This window comes from Jaculus jaculus, chromosome 9 (genome assembly GCF_020740685.1).
Source record: "Jaculus jaculus isolate mJacJac1 chromosome 9, mJacJac1.mat.Y.cur, whole genome shotgun sequence".
NCBI lineage: Eukaryota > Metazoa > Chordata > Mammalia > Rodentia > Dipodidae > Jaculus > Jaculus jaculus.
Genome location: NC_059110.1, coordinates 98192958 through 98207269, shown reverse-complemented (window position 1 = coordinate 98207269; position 14312 = coordinate 98192958). Strand labels below are relative to the sequence as shown.

General features: G+C 39.3%; 1 protein-coding gene across 1 annotated transcript in view; it reads right to left on the bottom strand.

Annotated features, from left to right (window-relative positions):
- Nucleotides 1-337: 337 nt before the first annotated feature.
- Ska2 (spindle and kinetochore associated complex subunit 2) overlaps nucleotides 338-14312 on the bottom strand; it is a 21332-nt gene continuing 7357 nt past the window's right edge. Inside the window, exons 2-4 of the mRNA XM_045159729.1 lie at nucleotides 8265-8351; nucleotides 4204-4380; nucleotides 338-896 (exon numbers count right to left, since the gene is read on the bottom strand). Of these exons, the coding sequence (XP_045015664.1) occupies nucleotides 819-896; nucleotides 4204-4380; nucleotides 8265-8351 (342 nt within the window). The 3' untranslated portion in view covers nucleotides 338-818. The remainder of the gene's footprint in view (nucleotides 897-4203; nucleotides 4381-8264; nucleotides 8352-14312) is intronic.

Sequence of the window (14312 nt, the reverse complement as noted above, 5' to 3'; positions counted from 1 at the left end):
GTTTGCAGTGGCTGGAAGCCCTGGGCGCCCATTCTCTCTCTCTCTCTCTCCCTCCCTCTCTCTCTGTCTCTCATAAATAAATAAAAATAAATCTTAAAAAAAAAGGAAAAGAAAAGCCAGAAGGTGTGGCAGGCTTCTATAATCTAAGCCCACAGAGATAGGAGACAGAATTACAGACCCACAGGCCATCTAGCCTGGCAAACAAAGCAGTTGAACAAGGTAGAATATGAGGACCAACACCTCAAGTTGACCAATGATCTCCCCATGCACTGTGGCACATGTGTGCCTGCACTCACATATGAACATACACATATGCCAAAAAAATTAAAAGTGAGACTATCATAGAAAAGGCTTTTAATTACATTAGCTAGAATTTGTGTGAAACTGCATATCATATATTAGCAGTAAACCAATAGTGTGACTTCATTTAAAACCAACAATTTCAAAAAATAAAATTTATACCTATAATATATATTGTAAGTATTTTGCCCCACCTCAAATTTCTAAAGCATGCTTATTCACACACTGACTGAAATGTACATAAACATTCTTTTATATTAAGCCAAAACATCTATCCCAACTTTACAAAAAGAAAATAGTTAAATGACAAAACTGTGTACATGTTATTATATACTATATGTATACATGTATTATACATTATATCTGCTAATATTCTCCTCTGAAAGGAAAGGTATAATGATTCTGTTACTCAAACCACCATCTTTACCAGCCTCCCTTCTCCAGATATTAAGTGTTAACTAGGCCATCTTGCTGAATTTCTTTGGAAATAATCTTTATTAGAGCTTCCTTCTTTAATCTCATTTCTTCATTAAGTCTGGCATGTGAGATGTTAACTGTTCTGCCACAGCTTTCTCGTCTTCTGTCAGTAGTGATAGCTAGAAAACAAATTATAGAATATTTCAAACACCTTGAAAGATAGTTAAATTCTATTTTGTTAACCCAATAAGTGTTTCTGTAAGTTTATACTATATATTTAACCACAAAATCAGAAAAGTAAGGGGAAAAATAACTATATTCTTTTTTAAAATACCATATCAAGCTTTGTAATTAAGCTAAACAAACAAGACTAACAAAGGAAACAATTTAAGAACTATCATTTAACAGAACTAAATAAATCACATGTGCATGTCATACTTGAAAAGTATTTTGCAAACATCAGTGCAATTCCCTAGTCACCCATGTGAAGCCAGATGCACAATGTGGCAATGCATCTGGATTTTATTTGCAGAGTTCATTCACCCTTTCTCTCCAACAAGTAATAATAATAATGTAATAATAAATGAAAACTTAAAAATTGATTCCTTTTTTCTTTTTATATTTTTCAAGTTCACTACTATTTCATAAATTCACAAGCTGCTTTAATAAATCAGGTTTGTGCTGGGTGTGGTGGCGCGTGCCTTTAATCCCAGCATTTGGGAGGCAGAGGTAGGAGGATTGCCATGAGTTTGAGGCCACCCTGAGACTCCATAGTGAATTCCAGGTCAGCCTGGGCTAGAGTGAGACCCTACCTCAAAAAAAAACCAAGAAAAGTAAAAAATTTAAAAAATAAATAAATCGGGTTTGTTTTGTTTTCCTTCTTTCACCTGTTACATATAGGTGGCTATTAGGCAGTATGAAAAAATACAGTGGCTTCTGAAGCATCCATATTCTTTCTTTCCTCTCTCATAAATAAAACAACAACAAAAAATAAAACCATCAAAAAAACAAAGGATTGTGCTGAATTCTGAAGAACAAAATGCTTTTAGATGGAAACAGAACCATATGAGAATGGATTGACTCTAAATAATAAATGAATTTTGACTTATTCAGTATGTTAACCACATGAGGAACTCAGTTTTCTTCTATCTTACAATTCTAATATCCTTGATAGTGACTTTATACTCATAAAATGGCTCTAATAGTGCTACATATCACATCTAAACACAATGTAGAGATGGTTCAGTGGTTAAGGCACTTGCTTGCAAAGCCTGACAGCCTGGGTTTGATTCTCTGGTACACACATAAAACCAGATGCACAAAATAGCACATGCAACTGGAGTTCATTTGTGGTGCTGAGAGGTCCTGCTATACCTATTCTCTTTGTCTATTGCTCCATCCTTCCCTCTCCCTATATCTTTCTCCTTGCAAATTCTAGGTAGGGGTTCATTATAGTCTGGGCTGACCTGGAATTCACTATGTAGTCACAGGATGGCCTCAAACTCATAGTGATCCTTCTGAGTGCTGGGATTAAAGGCATGCGCCACCATGCCTGGCACAAAATTTTTTTTAAAAAGCCGGGCATGGTGGTGCATGCTTTTATAAAAAAAAAAAAAAAAAAAAAAATTTAAGTCTTTTTGTTAGTCAGCTCTCATTGCTGGGACAAAATACCTGACAAAAACAGAAAGAAGACTGGGGAGATGCCTAAGGTTTAAAAAGTCATTGCTTCAAGCTGGCACACATCTTTAATCCCAGCACTAGGAAGGCAGAGGTAGGAGGATCACCATGATTTCAAGGCCACCCTGAGACTACATAGTGAATTCCAGGTCAGCCTGGGCTAGAGCGAGACCCTACCTCGAAGAAAAAAAAAAAAAAATGATTGAACTGTTTTGCAAATTGAGATTTTATTTTTCCAAGTCAGAAAGGAATTCATTTTCAGTCAGGGTAGAAGGAAGGAGGAATCATTAATGTCATTCTTGTTGTTTGTTTGTTTCTTTTTTCCAAGAGAGTATGAACACACCAAGGCATCTTGCCACTGCAAACGAACTCCAATGCTTGTGCCACTTTGTGCACCTGGCTTCATGTGGGTACTAGGGAACTGAACCCAAGACTACAGACTTTGCAAGCAAGCACTGTCAACAGATGGCCATCTCTCCAGCCCTGCTTCTGGCTTTTTTTTTTTTTTTTTTTTAATTTGAGAGCGACAGACACAGAGAGAAAGACAGATAGAGGGAGAGAGAGAATGGGCACGCCAGGGCTTCCAGCCTCTGCAAACGAACTCCAGATGCGTGCGCCCCCTTGTGCATCTGGCTAACGTGGGACCTGGGGAACCGAGCCTCGAACCGGGGTCCTTAGGCTTCACAGGCAAGCGCTTAACCACTAAGCCATCTCTCCAGCCCTGCTTCTGGCTTTTTACATGGGGTTTGGAGTTCAAACTGGGGCACTGCACCTTAAAAACAGTGAGCGCTTTATCCACTGAACCATCTCTCTAGCCCCTCACTCTTCTTTATATAGCTCAGGGCCCCCAGCTAATGGAATTATGCCACCCACAGTTAAGGTGGGTCTTCCCACCTTAACTAACCTAACAAAGATAATCCCTTCACAGGTGATTCTAGGTGTTCTCAAGTTAAGATCAGTATACCATTACAGTCTTCACAATTGCCTATTTTCAAACTTTTCTCATAAGTTCCTCTGTTTCAAATCTAGTAAGCCAATGCTAGTTCAATGAAAACCTATCCCCTTGCCAGTCAAGTATAGCACTAGAAGATGAAGGCAACTTCACCTCGAGCAGGTAGCTGTGACAGAGACACACATATGAAGAAATTTAGTGCTCTGATAGGTGTAAGGAGAACAGATGATGAGAAACAGCCAATGGTGTTGAGCAAGAGCAAGTAGAAGCAATAGTCAAAACAAAGGAAAAAGAGGGAAAAGGGAAATTGTAAAGGATTTTTACAGAGCAACAGCCAGGATGTCTGACAAAAGGGATTATATGGAGAAATAAGAGGAACTACAACTCAAATCTCTCAAGCAGTTTCAAATCTGCCTAACTATATAGGTCACCTCTAGAGAGACTGCCAAATCCGGAACATCCCAGAGCTACAGCAGCAGAATCTCCAGGGTAGCACTGTTCAATAAAACTTTCCATGAGGCAGGAAATATTCTGTACTTGCACTGGCCAATCAGATGACAAACTGAATTTTCAATTTTATGTAATGAAATTTCAGTTTATATAGACTTATGTGACTAGTCAGCCTACTTTTCCAACACCTCAAAAACTTACATGATTCTTGACTAATCACACCAATGTTTGCCCAACATGTTCTTATCTGTGTATGCCAACTGTGAACTGAGTTCTGCTTACTATACTTATGGCTTGAAGCAAGAGTAAATCTTAAAGTTTGACAGCTTAGGTCAACTTAATCAAGAATCCTTTTATGTTTTTATGTATATACTATGCTCATCCAACTTGTCAAGTGAAAACATTACCTCCAGGTCTGTTTGCTTTTGTAGTTCTTGTATCATCGTCATTGTCTTATTCAAAGTAGCACAAATGCGGCTCTTAGTCTCTTTTTGCTCAACAGAAACTGGTTTAAAGCGTGCATACAAAGCTTGATGTCGAGACTTTATTGCTGACAATTCCTTTAAAAGTGTAACTGGATTTTTCTAAGCCAGAAAAAAGATTAACATATTTTAATAATAAATAATAAAAGTTAAAATATATTCAGCTATGGAGTAAAAAACAAGCTTTTTAAGAACACACCACTTACTTGAAAAACATGACATTTATGGAACTATGAGAGGAGACGGGACTAGGAAAGAGTTCAAGATATAGATTCTATTTTGACATGAAATTCACTATGTAGTCTCAGGCTGGCCTCAAACTCCCAGTAACCCTACCTTGGTCTCCTGAATGTTGGGATTAAAAGCATGTGCATGCCCAGCTAAACACTATTCCTTTTTTATTATTATTATTTTATTATTCATTTTGAAAGAGAGGGGGAAAAAAAGAGGCAGATAGAATGGGTGTGCCAGGGCCTCTAGCCACTGCAAATGAACTCCAGATGCATGTGTCATCTTTTTTGTTTGTTTTTGTCTTTTGTTTTGTTCTTGAGGTAGGGTCTCACCAAGAATTAACTATGTAGTCTCAGGATGTCCTTGAACTCACTGCAATCCTCCTACCTCTGCCTCCCAAGTGCTGGGATTAAAGGCATGTGCCACCATGTGCAACTGGCTCACATGGGTACTGGGGAATTGAACCTGAGTCCTTAGGTATCGCAGGCAAATGCCTTATTCAGAAAGCTACCTTTCCAGCCCTAGACCCTATTCTTAAGGAATTTAAAGCCTAGCTACAGAAAAAAAAAACACGCAAACATATAGAGACATGTCAACATTAGTTGGCACATGTAACATCTGATGCATGGTTCTCAATCATTATTTACATTGTATTTCTAAAATATGATTCTAAATGCTGTTCAAAAGATAACTAAAGGACCAGGTGTAGTGGTGCATGCCTTTAATCCCAGCACGTAGGAGGATCACTGAGATCGAGGCAAGCCTGAGACTAGAGTGAGACCCTACTTTGAAAAGAAAATTAAAGACACTATTTTGGCTTTTAGGGGGTGCATATGTGTGTGATGTGTGTACATGTGGGTATGCATGCTTGTATATGTATGGGTACACATAGGTGCATGTGAAGGCCAGAGGCAGCTCTTGAGTGTCTTCCTCAGTTGCTCATGCCTTTAATCCCAGCACTTGGGAGGCAATGGTAGGAGGATTACCATAAATTTGAGGCCAGCGTGGGACTAAAGTGAGTGCCTGGCTGACAGGCTAGAGTGAGACCTTACCTCAGGGAGGAAAATAAATTGCTGGGCATGGTGGCACATGCCTTTAATTCCAATACTCCAGAGGCAGATGTAGGAGGGTCGCTGTGAATTCAAGGCCACCCTCGGACTACATAGTGAATTCCAGGTCAGCCTAGGCTAGAGCAAAACCTTACCTTGAAAAACAAAAACAAAAAATTTTTAGCTAGGCGTGGTGCCACTTACGTTTAATCCTAGCACTCAGGAGGCCAAGATAAAAGGATCACTATTAATTCAAGGCCAGCCTAAAACTACATAGTGAATTCCAGGTCAGCTGGGGCTAAAGACCCTAGGTTTAAAAAAAAATGATTTTTTTTATTTGTATGGTCATGCCAGACTCTCTAGTCACTGCAAGTGAATGCCTGTCTAACTTTATAAGAGTAATTGGGGAATTAAACATGAGCCAGTAGACTTTACAAGGAAGCACCTTTAACTACTGAACTATCACCATAGCCCTCCACCTATGTTTTTCTTGGTGTACACGTTCAGGTGTGTGTGTAAATGTGGGAACATGTGTGCTAGAGTGCATGGATGGAGTCAGAGGACAAGCATAACCTCATGTGTTGGTCCTCACTTTGCACTGTGAGAAGTGTCTCTTGTTCACTGAACCTGGCCCATACGCTTTCAGGGGATTCTTCTGTCTCTGCCTCCCATCTCGTCACAGTTGCACTTGTGTTAAGGCATCTTGGCTGAGTCTGGGGATCCAGTCTCAGGTACTCACAGTTGTGAGAAGCACTTTATCCACTAAGCCATCTCCCCAGAATTGCCCATATTTTTTCTTTTCTTTGAAAAAAAGGGACTCGTACTGAACCTCAAGCTCACGAAGTCAGCTAAACTAGCTTTCCCACAAGTCCCAGAAATCCTGTCTCTGCCTGTACAGCACTGGGATTACAGGTATATGCAACTAAGCCTGACCTTTGTGGGTTCTAAATTTTGGGTTTCATGTTTGTGCAGCAAGTACTTTAGCAACTGGGCCCTGTTTCAATTTAATCTCTTGCTTTGTTCTTTTTGTGATACCAAGGGTTGAACTCAGCATTGTATATACCTGGCAAGCACTAATTTTGAGGTATGTCCTAATTTTTTTTAGCCTTCATTTTTTTTTTTAAGCTACCTTCTGGCTTTTTTTTTTTTTTTTTTTTTTTTTAAATTAGAGACAGAGTCAGACAGAGGGAGAGAGAAGGATAGAGAAAGAGAGAATGGGCGTGCCAGGGCATCTAGCCACTGCAAACGAACTCCAGATGCATGTGCCATCTTGTGTATCTGGCTTACAAGGGTCCTAGGGAATTGAACCTAGGTCCTTTGGCTTTGGAGGCAAATGCCTTAACTTCTAATCCATCTCGCCAGCCCAGCCTTCTTTAATTTTGAGAAAGGGTCTCAATAAGTTATCTAGACCTGGCCTTGAACTTATGAGTCACATAGATAGGCCTTAAAAGTATGGTCCAAGTGGAGTGGAGAGATGACTGAACAGTTTTAAGGAGGTTGCCTTCAAAGTCTAATGACCCAGGTTCAGTTCCTCAGTACTCAAGTAAAGCCAGATGCACAAGGTGGTACATACCTCTGGAGTTTATTTGCAGTGACTAGAGGCCCTGGGGTGCCCACTCTCTTTCTCTATCTGCCTTTCTCTCTCAAAATAAATAAGTAATTTTAAAAATCTTTTTTTTTTTTCAACATAAGGTCCCACTCTAGCTCAGGCTGACCTGGAATTCACTATGTAGTCTCAAGGTGGCCTTGAACTCGGCAATCCTCCTACCTCTGCCTCCGAAGTGCTGGGATTAAAGGTGTGCACCACCATGCCAACTTAAAAATCTTTTTTTAAAAAAGATAACTAAAGCTAGAAATATAGCTCAGTGGCAGAGGACTTACATTTCAGCTCATTAATTATCACTATCAGTATAATCTCTCTTATATACCATAACAAATATTCTATTAATTTGAGATTTTGGGACCCTACAAATAGTAGTAAAGACAAGCTTAGTACATGATAACTAATATTATTGTTAGAAATATTACCAGAGCCAAGTTTGGAGACATATACATATAATCCCAGACTGAAGAGGCTCAGATGGAATAGCTGCAAGTTCAAGTCCAGCCTAGAGCTTCAGTGTGGTGTCCAGGTCAGCCTGAGCTAGAGTGAGCCCCTGCCTCGAAAAAAAAAAAAAAAGTCATGAGGGCTGGAGAAAATGGCTTTGCATTTAAGGCACTCACCTGCAAAGCCAAAGAATGCAAGTTATATTCCCTAGGAACCACATAAGCCAGATGCACAAGGTGCCACATGCATCTGGCATTCCTTTGCAGCAGCTAGAGGCCCTGGCTTGTCCGTTCTTTCTCTCTCTTATCTGCCTCTCTCCCAAATAAGGAAATAAAAATAAAAATAAATTAAATACATATTTTTTGTCATGGAAAAGAGACAGATGGAGGGAGGGGAGAGAGAAAAGGAAGGAAATAAATGAAATATGGGGAGATATTAAGGTACATGTTTGCCAACTCTACCAACCCAGGTTAAATTCCCCAATACCTACATAAAGCCAGACTCACAAAGAGACACATGTCTGGAGTTCATTTGAAGTGGCAAGAGGCGCTGTCAAACCCATTCTCATTCACTCTCAAATAATTAAAAATATCAATAAAAAAATATGACCAGAAAAAAAATGTATAAAACATTCAGCTACAATACTTATTTTTGATTACCTCGCCTGCAGAGTCAGGATGGTTAGTCTTGATTTCATACTCCAGCCTGTATTGAATGTAATCCAAATCAGAGTCAGCTTTCTGAAACTAAAAACCAGTACACATAATTATTTTGTAAATCAAAAGATATATGAGCAAATATACTTTATACTCTTTTCACATATGTAAGCTGTTAATGTGTGATAAACAGTCATTTTTTAATTGATGTATAAAAAGTATACAAAACATTGATTACTTATATGTCTGTTACAAACTTCACAAGATAAATCTGTGTTAGTAGTTACCTTGCACCACACAAAAAAATTAATTAATTAATTAAAAACTAGGTAACATTTTGAAGACACTCTCATCAGTTAGGCATGGTTATGCTACCTCTAACAGGAAATGCTATTTATTTTTATGTCTGAGGTGTCTTTTTATCTTTCATTCATTTACTTATTCATTTTTTAGTTTTTTCAAGGTAGTGTCTTATTCTTGCCCAGGATGGTTTGGAACTCTGTAGTCCCAGGTTGGCCTCAAACTCTGATCTTACTTCTGCCTCCTGAGTGTTGAGATTAAAGGTATGTGCACTTGTGAGGCCAAGATAATAGAATCAATGTGAGTTCAAGTCCACCCTAACACTACATAGTGAATTGCAGATCAGCCTGGCTATAATAGGACCCTACCTCAAATTTTTTTCTTTTGTTGTTTATTTACTTGCAAACAGAGAAAGAAAAGAGAGAATGGGTGCAACAGTACCTCTCACCATTGCAAATGAATTCCAGATGCATATATCACTTAACTGCTTAACTGCTGAGCCATCTCTGCAGCCCATAATTAATTTAAGTATATTTTTGAGAAAGAAAAAGAGTTGAAATGTTCTCCTCTTTGTGACAGGCTGGATACCTCCTATTCTTTCCCTCTATAACTCCAATTCTGAAATGTTATCCTTTGTGTCTCAGGCTGGCTTTGAACTCACAGTGGTCCCCAACCTCTGCCTCCCAAGTGCTGGGATTAAAGGCGTGTCCTGCCATGCCTAGCCTCTGTTGGTGAGTTTTGAATAAACAGAATAAATACATGCTAGGCTTGTCAGAAACAGATAGCAGTAATATGCACTCAGAACAAGTTATAGACATGTTATCTCATGCAAAAGGCAGCCAATCAGGGTCTATTGGAGAAGAGGTGGTAGAAAGAATGTAAGAGGCAAAGGAAGGGTAGGACTCCTTACAATGTGCTCCTCCAGACACAAAATGCCCTGGATATCCATGACCTCACAGTGCCTGACACTACCTACATAAAACACCATCATAATAGGAGGAAAAGATCATGACATCAAAGTAAAAGAGACTGATTGAGAGGGGGAGGAGATATGATGGAGAATGGAGTTTCAAAGGGGAAAGTGAGGGGAGGAAGGACATTACCATGGGATATTGTTTACAATCATGGAAGTTGTTAATAAAAAAAATAATTTTTTTATTTATTTGAGAGTGACAGAGAGAGAAAGAGGCAGTGAGAGAGAGAGAGAATGGGCGCGCCAGGGCCTCCAGCCACTGCAAACGAACTCCAGACACATGCGCCCCCTTGTACATCTGGCTAACGTGGCTACTGGGGAATTGAGCCTCGAACCGGGGGTCCTTAGGCTTCACAGGCGCTTAACCACTAAGCATTCTCTCCAGCCCACAATTAAAAAAAAAATTTTTAAAGTCAGCCAAAAAAAGAAAAAGCAGGCAGAAGTTTTAGATTCATCAGTTTCCAATCTCAAGCTTTTACAGAACTATTTCTAGGATCCATACAAAAGGTGTTGTCTCTGAAAGATGCATCTTTCAATTGCAAAAGTCTAATATGCTTGCTTTAAAGCCAGGTGTCGTGACACATGCCCTTAATGCCAGCATTCAGGTAGGAAGTAGGAGGATAACCATGAGTTTGAGGCTACCCTGAGACTACAAAGTGAATTCCAGGTCAGCCTGGGTGAGAGACCCTACCTCAAATCCCAGTCCCACCCACAAAAAAATAGCTTTTTTTTTTTTTTAACTGCTCTGCAAATAGTATAGACTACAGGTTCAGATTTTTTACAAATGTGATTTATAATAACATTTTTTTTTTAATTCTGGGAGCTGGGGAGATAGCTCTGCAATTCATGCCATTTGCTAGCAAAGCCTGCTGGCCCAGGTTCAATCATTTCACCATTACCCACATAAAGCCAGATGCACAAAATTGTTCAGGCATCTGGAGTAGGACTGTAGCAAGAGACTCTTGCGCTCATAAGCACACTTGCTTACTCTCCTACAAATATTAAAAAAAAAAAAAAAAAAAAACAACTCTAGAATAGATCTACAATAGTCTTGCCATCATGGTGGTGCACCCCTATAATCTAGAGGCCAATTTTGGTTACACAGTGACATCCAATCCAAAACAATGGAGCACAATAAAAGATATCTAATGCAGAAGCTGTCCTGTCCCTTTTAAAGCTTATCTGAGCTGGGCGAAAAATCAGAAAAGAAAAAAAAAGCTTATCTGACTTTGGGAGGAGGGGGGGGGTTAGTGGAACACTTGAGCCTGGAACTAGTAAAGCCAGTAGTGATGAATCATCTTGAATTCCATCTAGGTAATACATAAAATAACTTTCTTTAGCTATTTTCCTCAAAATTTTAGTTCTGTCTCTGAGTAGTGGTAAGGCAGGATAGAGACAGGGAAAGCTATAACACGGGAAGATGGCCACAAGCCCTGTCTCTGAGATCTTTTGTAGCTAAGAAAACGCAGGGCACTACAGGAGGCTCTTGGAGAGGACAGTAAACAAATGGTGCCACCAACACAAGCTATAACTTTAAATCTTTGACACTGCTGTCTCACAGGTCTAGCACAGTATAGGCAGGGTCTCACTTCTAGCCCCGGAGCCCCCCAAGTACTGGGAGCAAAAGCCACCATATCTAGCAATTCTTTAACTTCTTTTTTTGTTTGGTTAGTTTTTCGAGGTAGGGTCTTGCTCTAGCCCAGGCTGACCTGGAATTCAGTATGTAGTCTCAGGATGGCCTGGAACTGATGGTGATCTTCCTACCTCTGCTTCAATTAAAGGCGTGAGCCACCACACCCGGCAATTCTTTAACTTTTAACCTTGTTATAAATACACTCTTTGAATGTTAGAGAAGGAGAGCCACAAATCCCATTTATGTTGGCATTACAAAGACACGTAAGCCCAACCCTCCTTTGAGGATGATGCATCATATTTTTTCCCTCTGACTCCAATTGTGAAGACACCCAGGGCTGTTTTATCAGGTGTTCTTTTCTGTTTTTCCTGAGCACCCTTCGTTTTACTTAAGTGTGTGTGTATATGCACCTGTACCACACATATTTTTGCCACTGTATGTATGTACCATACAGGTCCATGATTCTGATATATATAACTTTTTTCCCCAAAGTAGGGTCTCACTCTAGCCCAAGTTGACCTGGAATTCACTCAGAGTGGCCTTGAACTTTCTGCCAACCTACCTCTGCCTCCTTAGTGCTTAGATTAAAGGAGTATGCCACCACGCCCAGCTGCTTATATATATATATATATATATATATATATATATATATATATATATATATATATATAATTCTTCTTTTACAAGTTCATAATCCTTTAGCCAAGATGTTTATAGATGTACAGACTCTGAATAGAAAACTCAGGGGACTGAAGAGATGGCTCAGGGTTAAAGTGACTTGCTTGCAAAGCCTGATGGCCTAGGTTCAATACCCCAATACAATACCCACATAAAGCCAGATGCACAAAGCAGCACATATGTCTAGAAGTTCACTTCCAGCAGCAGGAAGCCCTGACATGCCCATTCTCTCTCTGTCTCTCTTTCTCTCAAATAAACAAATTATTTTTTTTTAAAGAAAACTCAGTGACATCTTAGGAAGGTAAGATCCAGGCCAGTGGTACACAGCAAGACCATGTCTCACACAAAAAAAGGAAGAACAAAAGAAAAAGTTCACAATTATTAAGAGATCAAGTCTCCCCAAATTATTATTGACATTACAAATCCCAACAGGTTTCTAATACAAAATGAAAAAAATAATACCTGCATATGCAAAACAATCAAAACAATTTTAAAAAGCAAGCAGCACTGGGGCCTTAGAATAGATGATTTTTAAGACCTACTATGTCCAGGCATGGTTTGTTACTGGTGTTTGTTTTGTTTTTGTTAAAAACCCAGGGCTGGAGAGATGGCTTAGCAGTTAAGGAGCTTGCCTGCAAACCAGGTTCGATTCCCCATGATTCATGTAAGCCAGACACACAAAGTAGCACATGTATCTGAGTTCATTTGCAGCAGCTGGAGGCCCTGACACACCCATTTCTTCCTTTCTATTTCTCTCCCTACCCTCTCTCTCAAATAGATAAATAAAATTAAAATATTTAAACAAAAAAAAAAACTTGGAAAGGTAATAAAAGCAGGGCAACTTGCTATAGCCCAGTTAATAGTAGACATCAAAAAAAATCTTACATTGTCTTATTTGCACTTTCAACTGCAATAAACAAAACTCAGGATTCAAGTCTCCGATGAAGGATTTATTTCCATATTTACTTTTGAAGTGATTAATAAGCTTTTAATTAATCCCAGCACTCCAGAGGCTAAGGTAAGAGGATCACTATGAGTTAAGGCCAGTCTATGCTACAGATTAAGTCCCAGGTCAGTCTATGCCACCTCAAAAAAAAAAAAAGAAAAAAAGAAAGAAAAAGAAAAAAGACATCTATGATTTGCTCAAAGGAGCCAAAATAATCGAAGGAATAATGCTATTTTCACATAACAAATAAGAAAAACAAAAATTTTTGAAGATTCTCTACCTGGGTCCTTTGGCTTCACAGGCATAAATGTAAATTACTAAGCCATCTCTCCTGCTCAAAACAATTTAAAAAAAAAAAAGATACAGGTATAGGTACCATATATGTAGCCAAATAAATGTTTTTAAAAGTACAAAAAAAGATTGCTGGGTGTGGTTGGCTCACGCCTTTAATCCCACCACTCAAGAGGCAAAGGTAGGGGGATTTCCATGAATTCCAGGGCACCTTGAGACTACATAGTAAATTTCATGTCAGCTTAAGCTAGAGCAAGACTCTATCTTGAGAAACAAACAAAAAAGTTTTGTTGTTGTTGTTGTTGTTGTTGTTTTTGGTTTTTTGAGGTAGGGTTTCACTCTAGCCCAGGCTGAGCTGGAATTCACTATGGAGTCTCAGGGTGGCTTCGAACTCACAGCAATCCTCCTACCTCTGCCTCTCGAGTGTTGGGATTAAAGGAGTGTGCCACCAACGCCTTGCTGAAACAAAAAAGTTTTTGAAATGATGACTTACAGGTTAAGGTGCTTGAGAAGCCTAAGGACCCAGGTTTGATTCCCCAGTACCGACATAAGCCAGATACACAAGGTGGCACATGCATGGGCTAGAGGCACTGGCACAACCTTTCTCTCGCTAATAAATAAGTAATTTGTGGGTTTTTTTTTTTAATGAAAAAGAACTCTTGGGCTGGAGAGATAGCTTAGCAGTTAAGCGCTTGCCTGTAAAGTCTAAGGACCCTGGTTCGAGGCTCTTTTCCCCGATGCACAAGGTGGCACATGCATCAGAGTTCATTTGCAGTGGCTGGAAGCCCTGGTGCACCCATTCTCTCTCTGACACTCTCAAATAAATAAATAAATAAATAAATAAAAGAATTCTTGTGGATCAATTTGAAAGTAGGGAAAATATTTTAAGGCATTTCACTAAAGAAGATATGTCACTTACAAATAAACACATGAAAAACTGTCAATATCGAGCCAAGAGTGGTGGCGCATGCCTTTAATCCCAGCACTCAGGACGCAGAGGTAGGAAGATCACTGTAAATTGGAGGCCACCCTGAGACTACATAGTGAATTCCAGGTCAGCCTAGGCTAGAGTAAGCTCAAACCTCAAAAATCAAAAACAACAACAACAACAAAAAAAAACACCTCATTATCATCAGCCACTAAGAAACTTTGGAAAAGATCTTACCAGTTTCTTATAAAATCAACCATACCATACTGCCCAGAAATCCCATTTTTCAGTATTGCATGAAA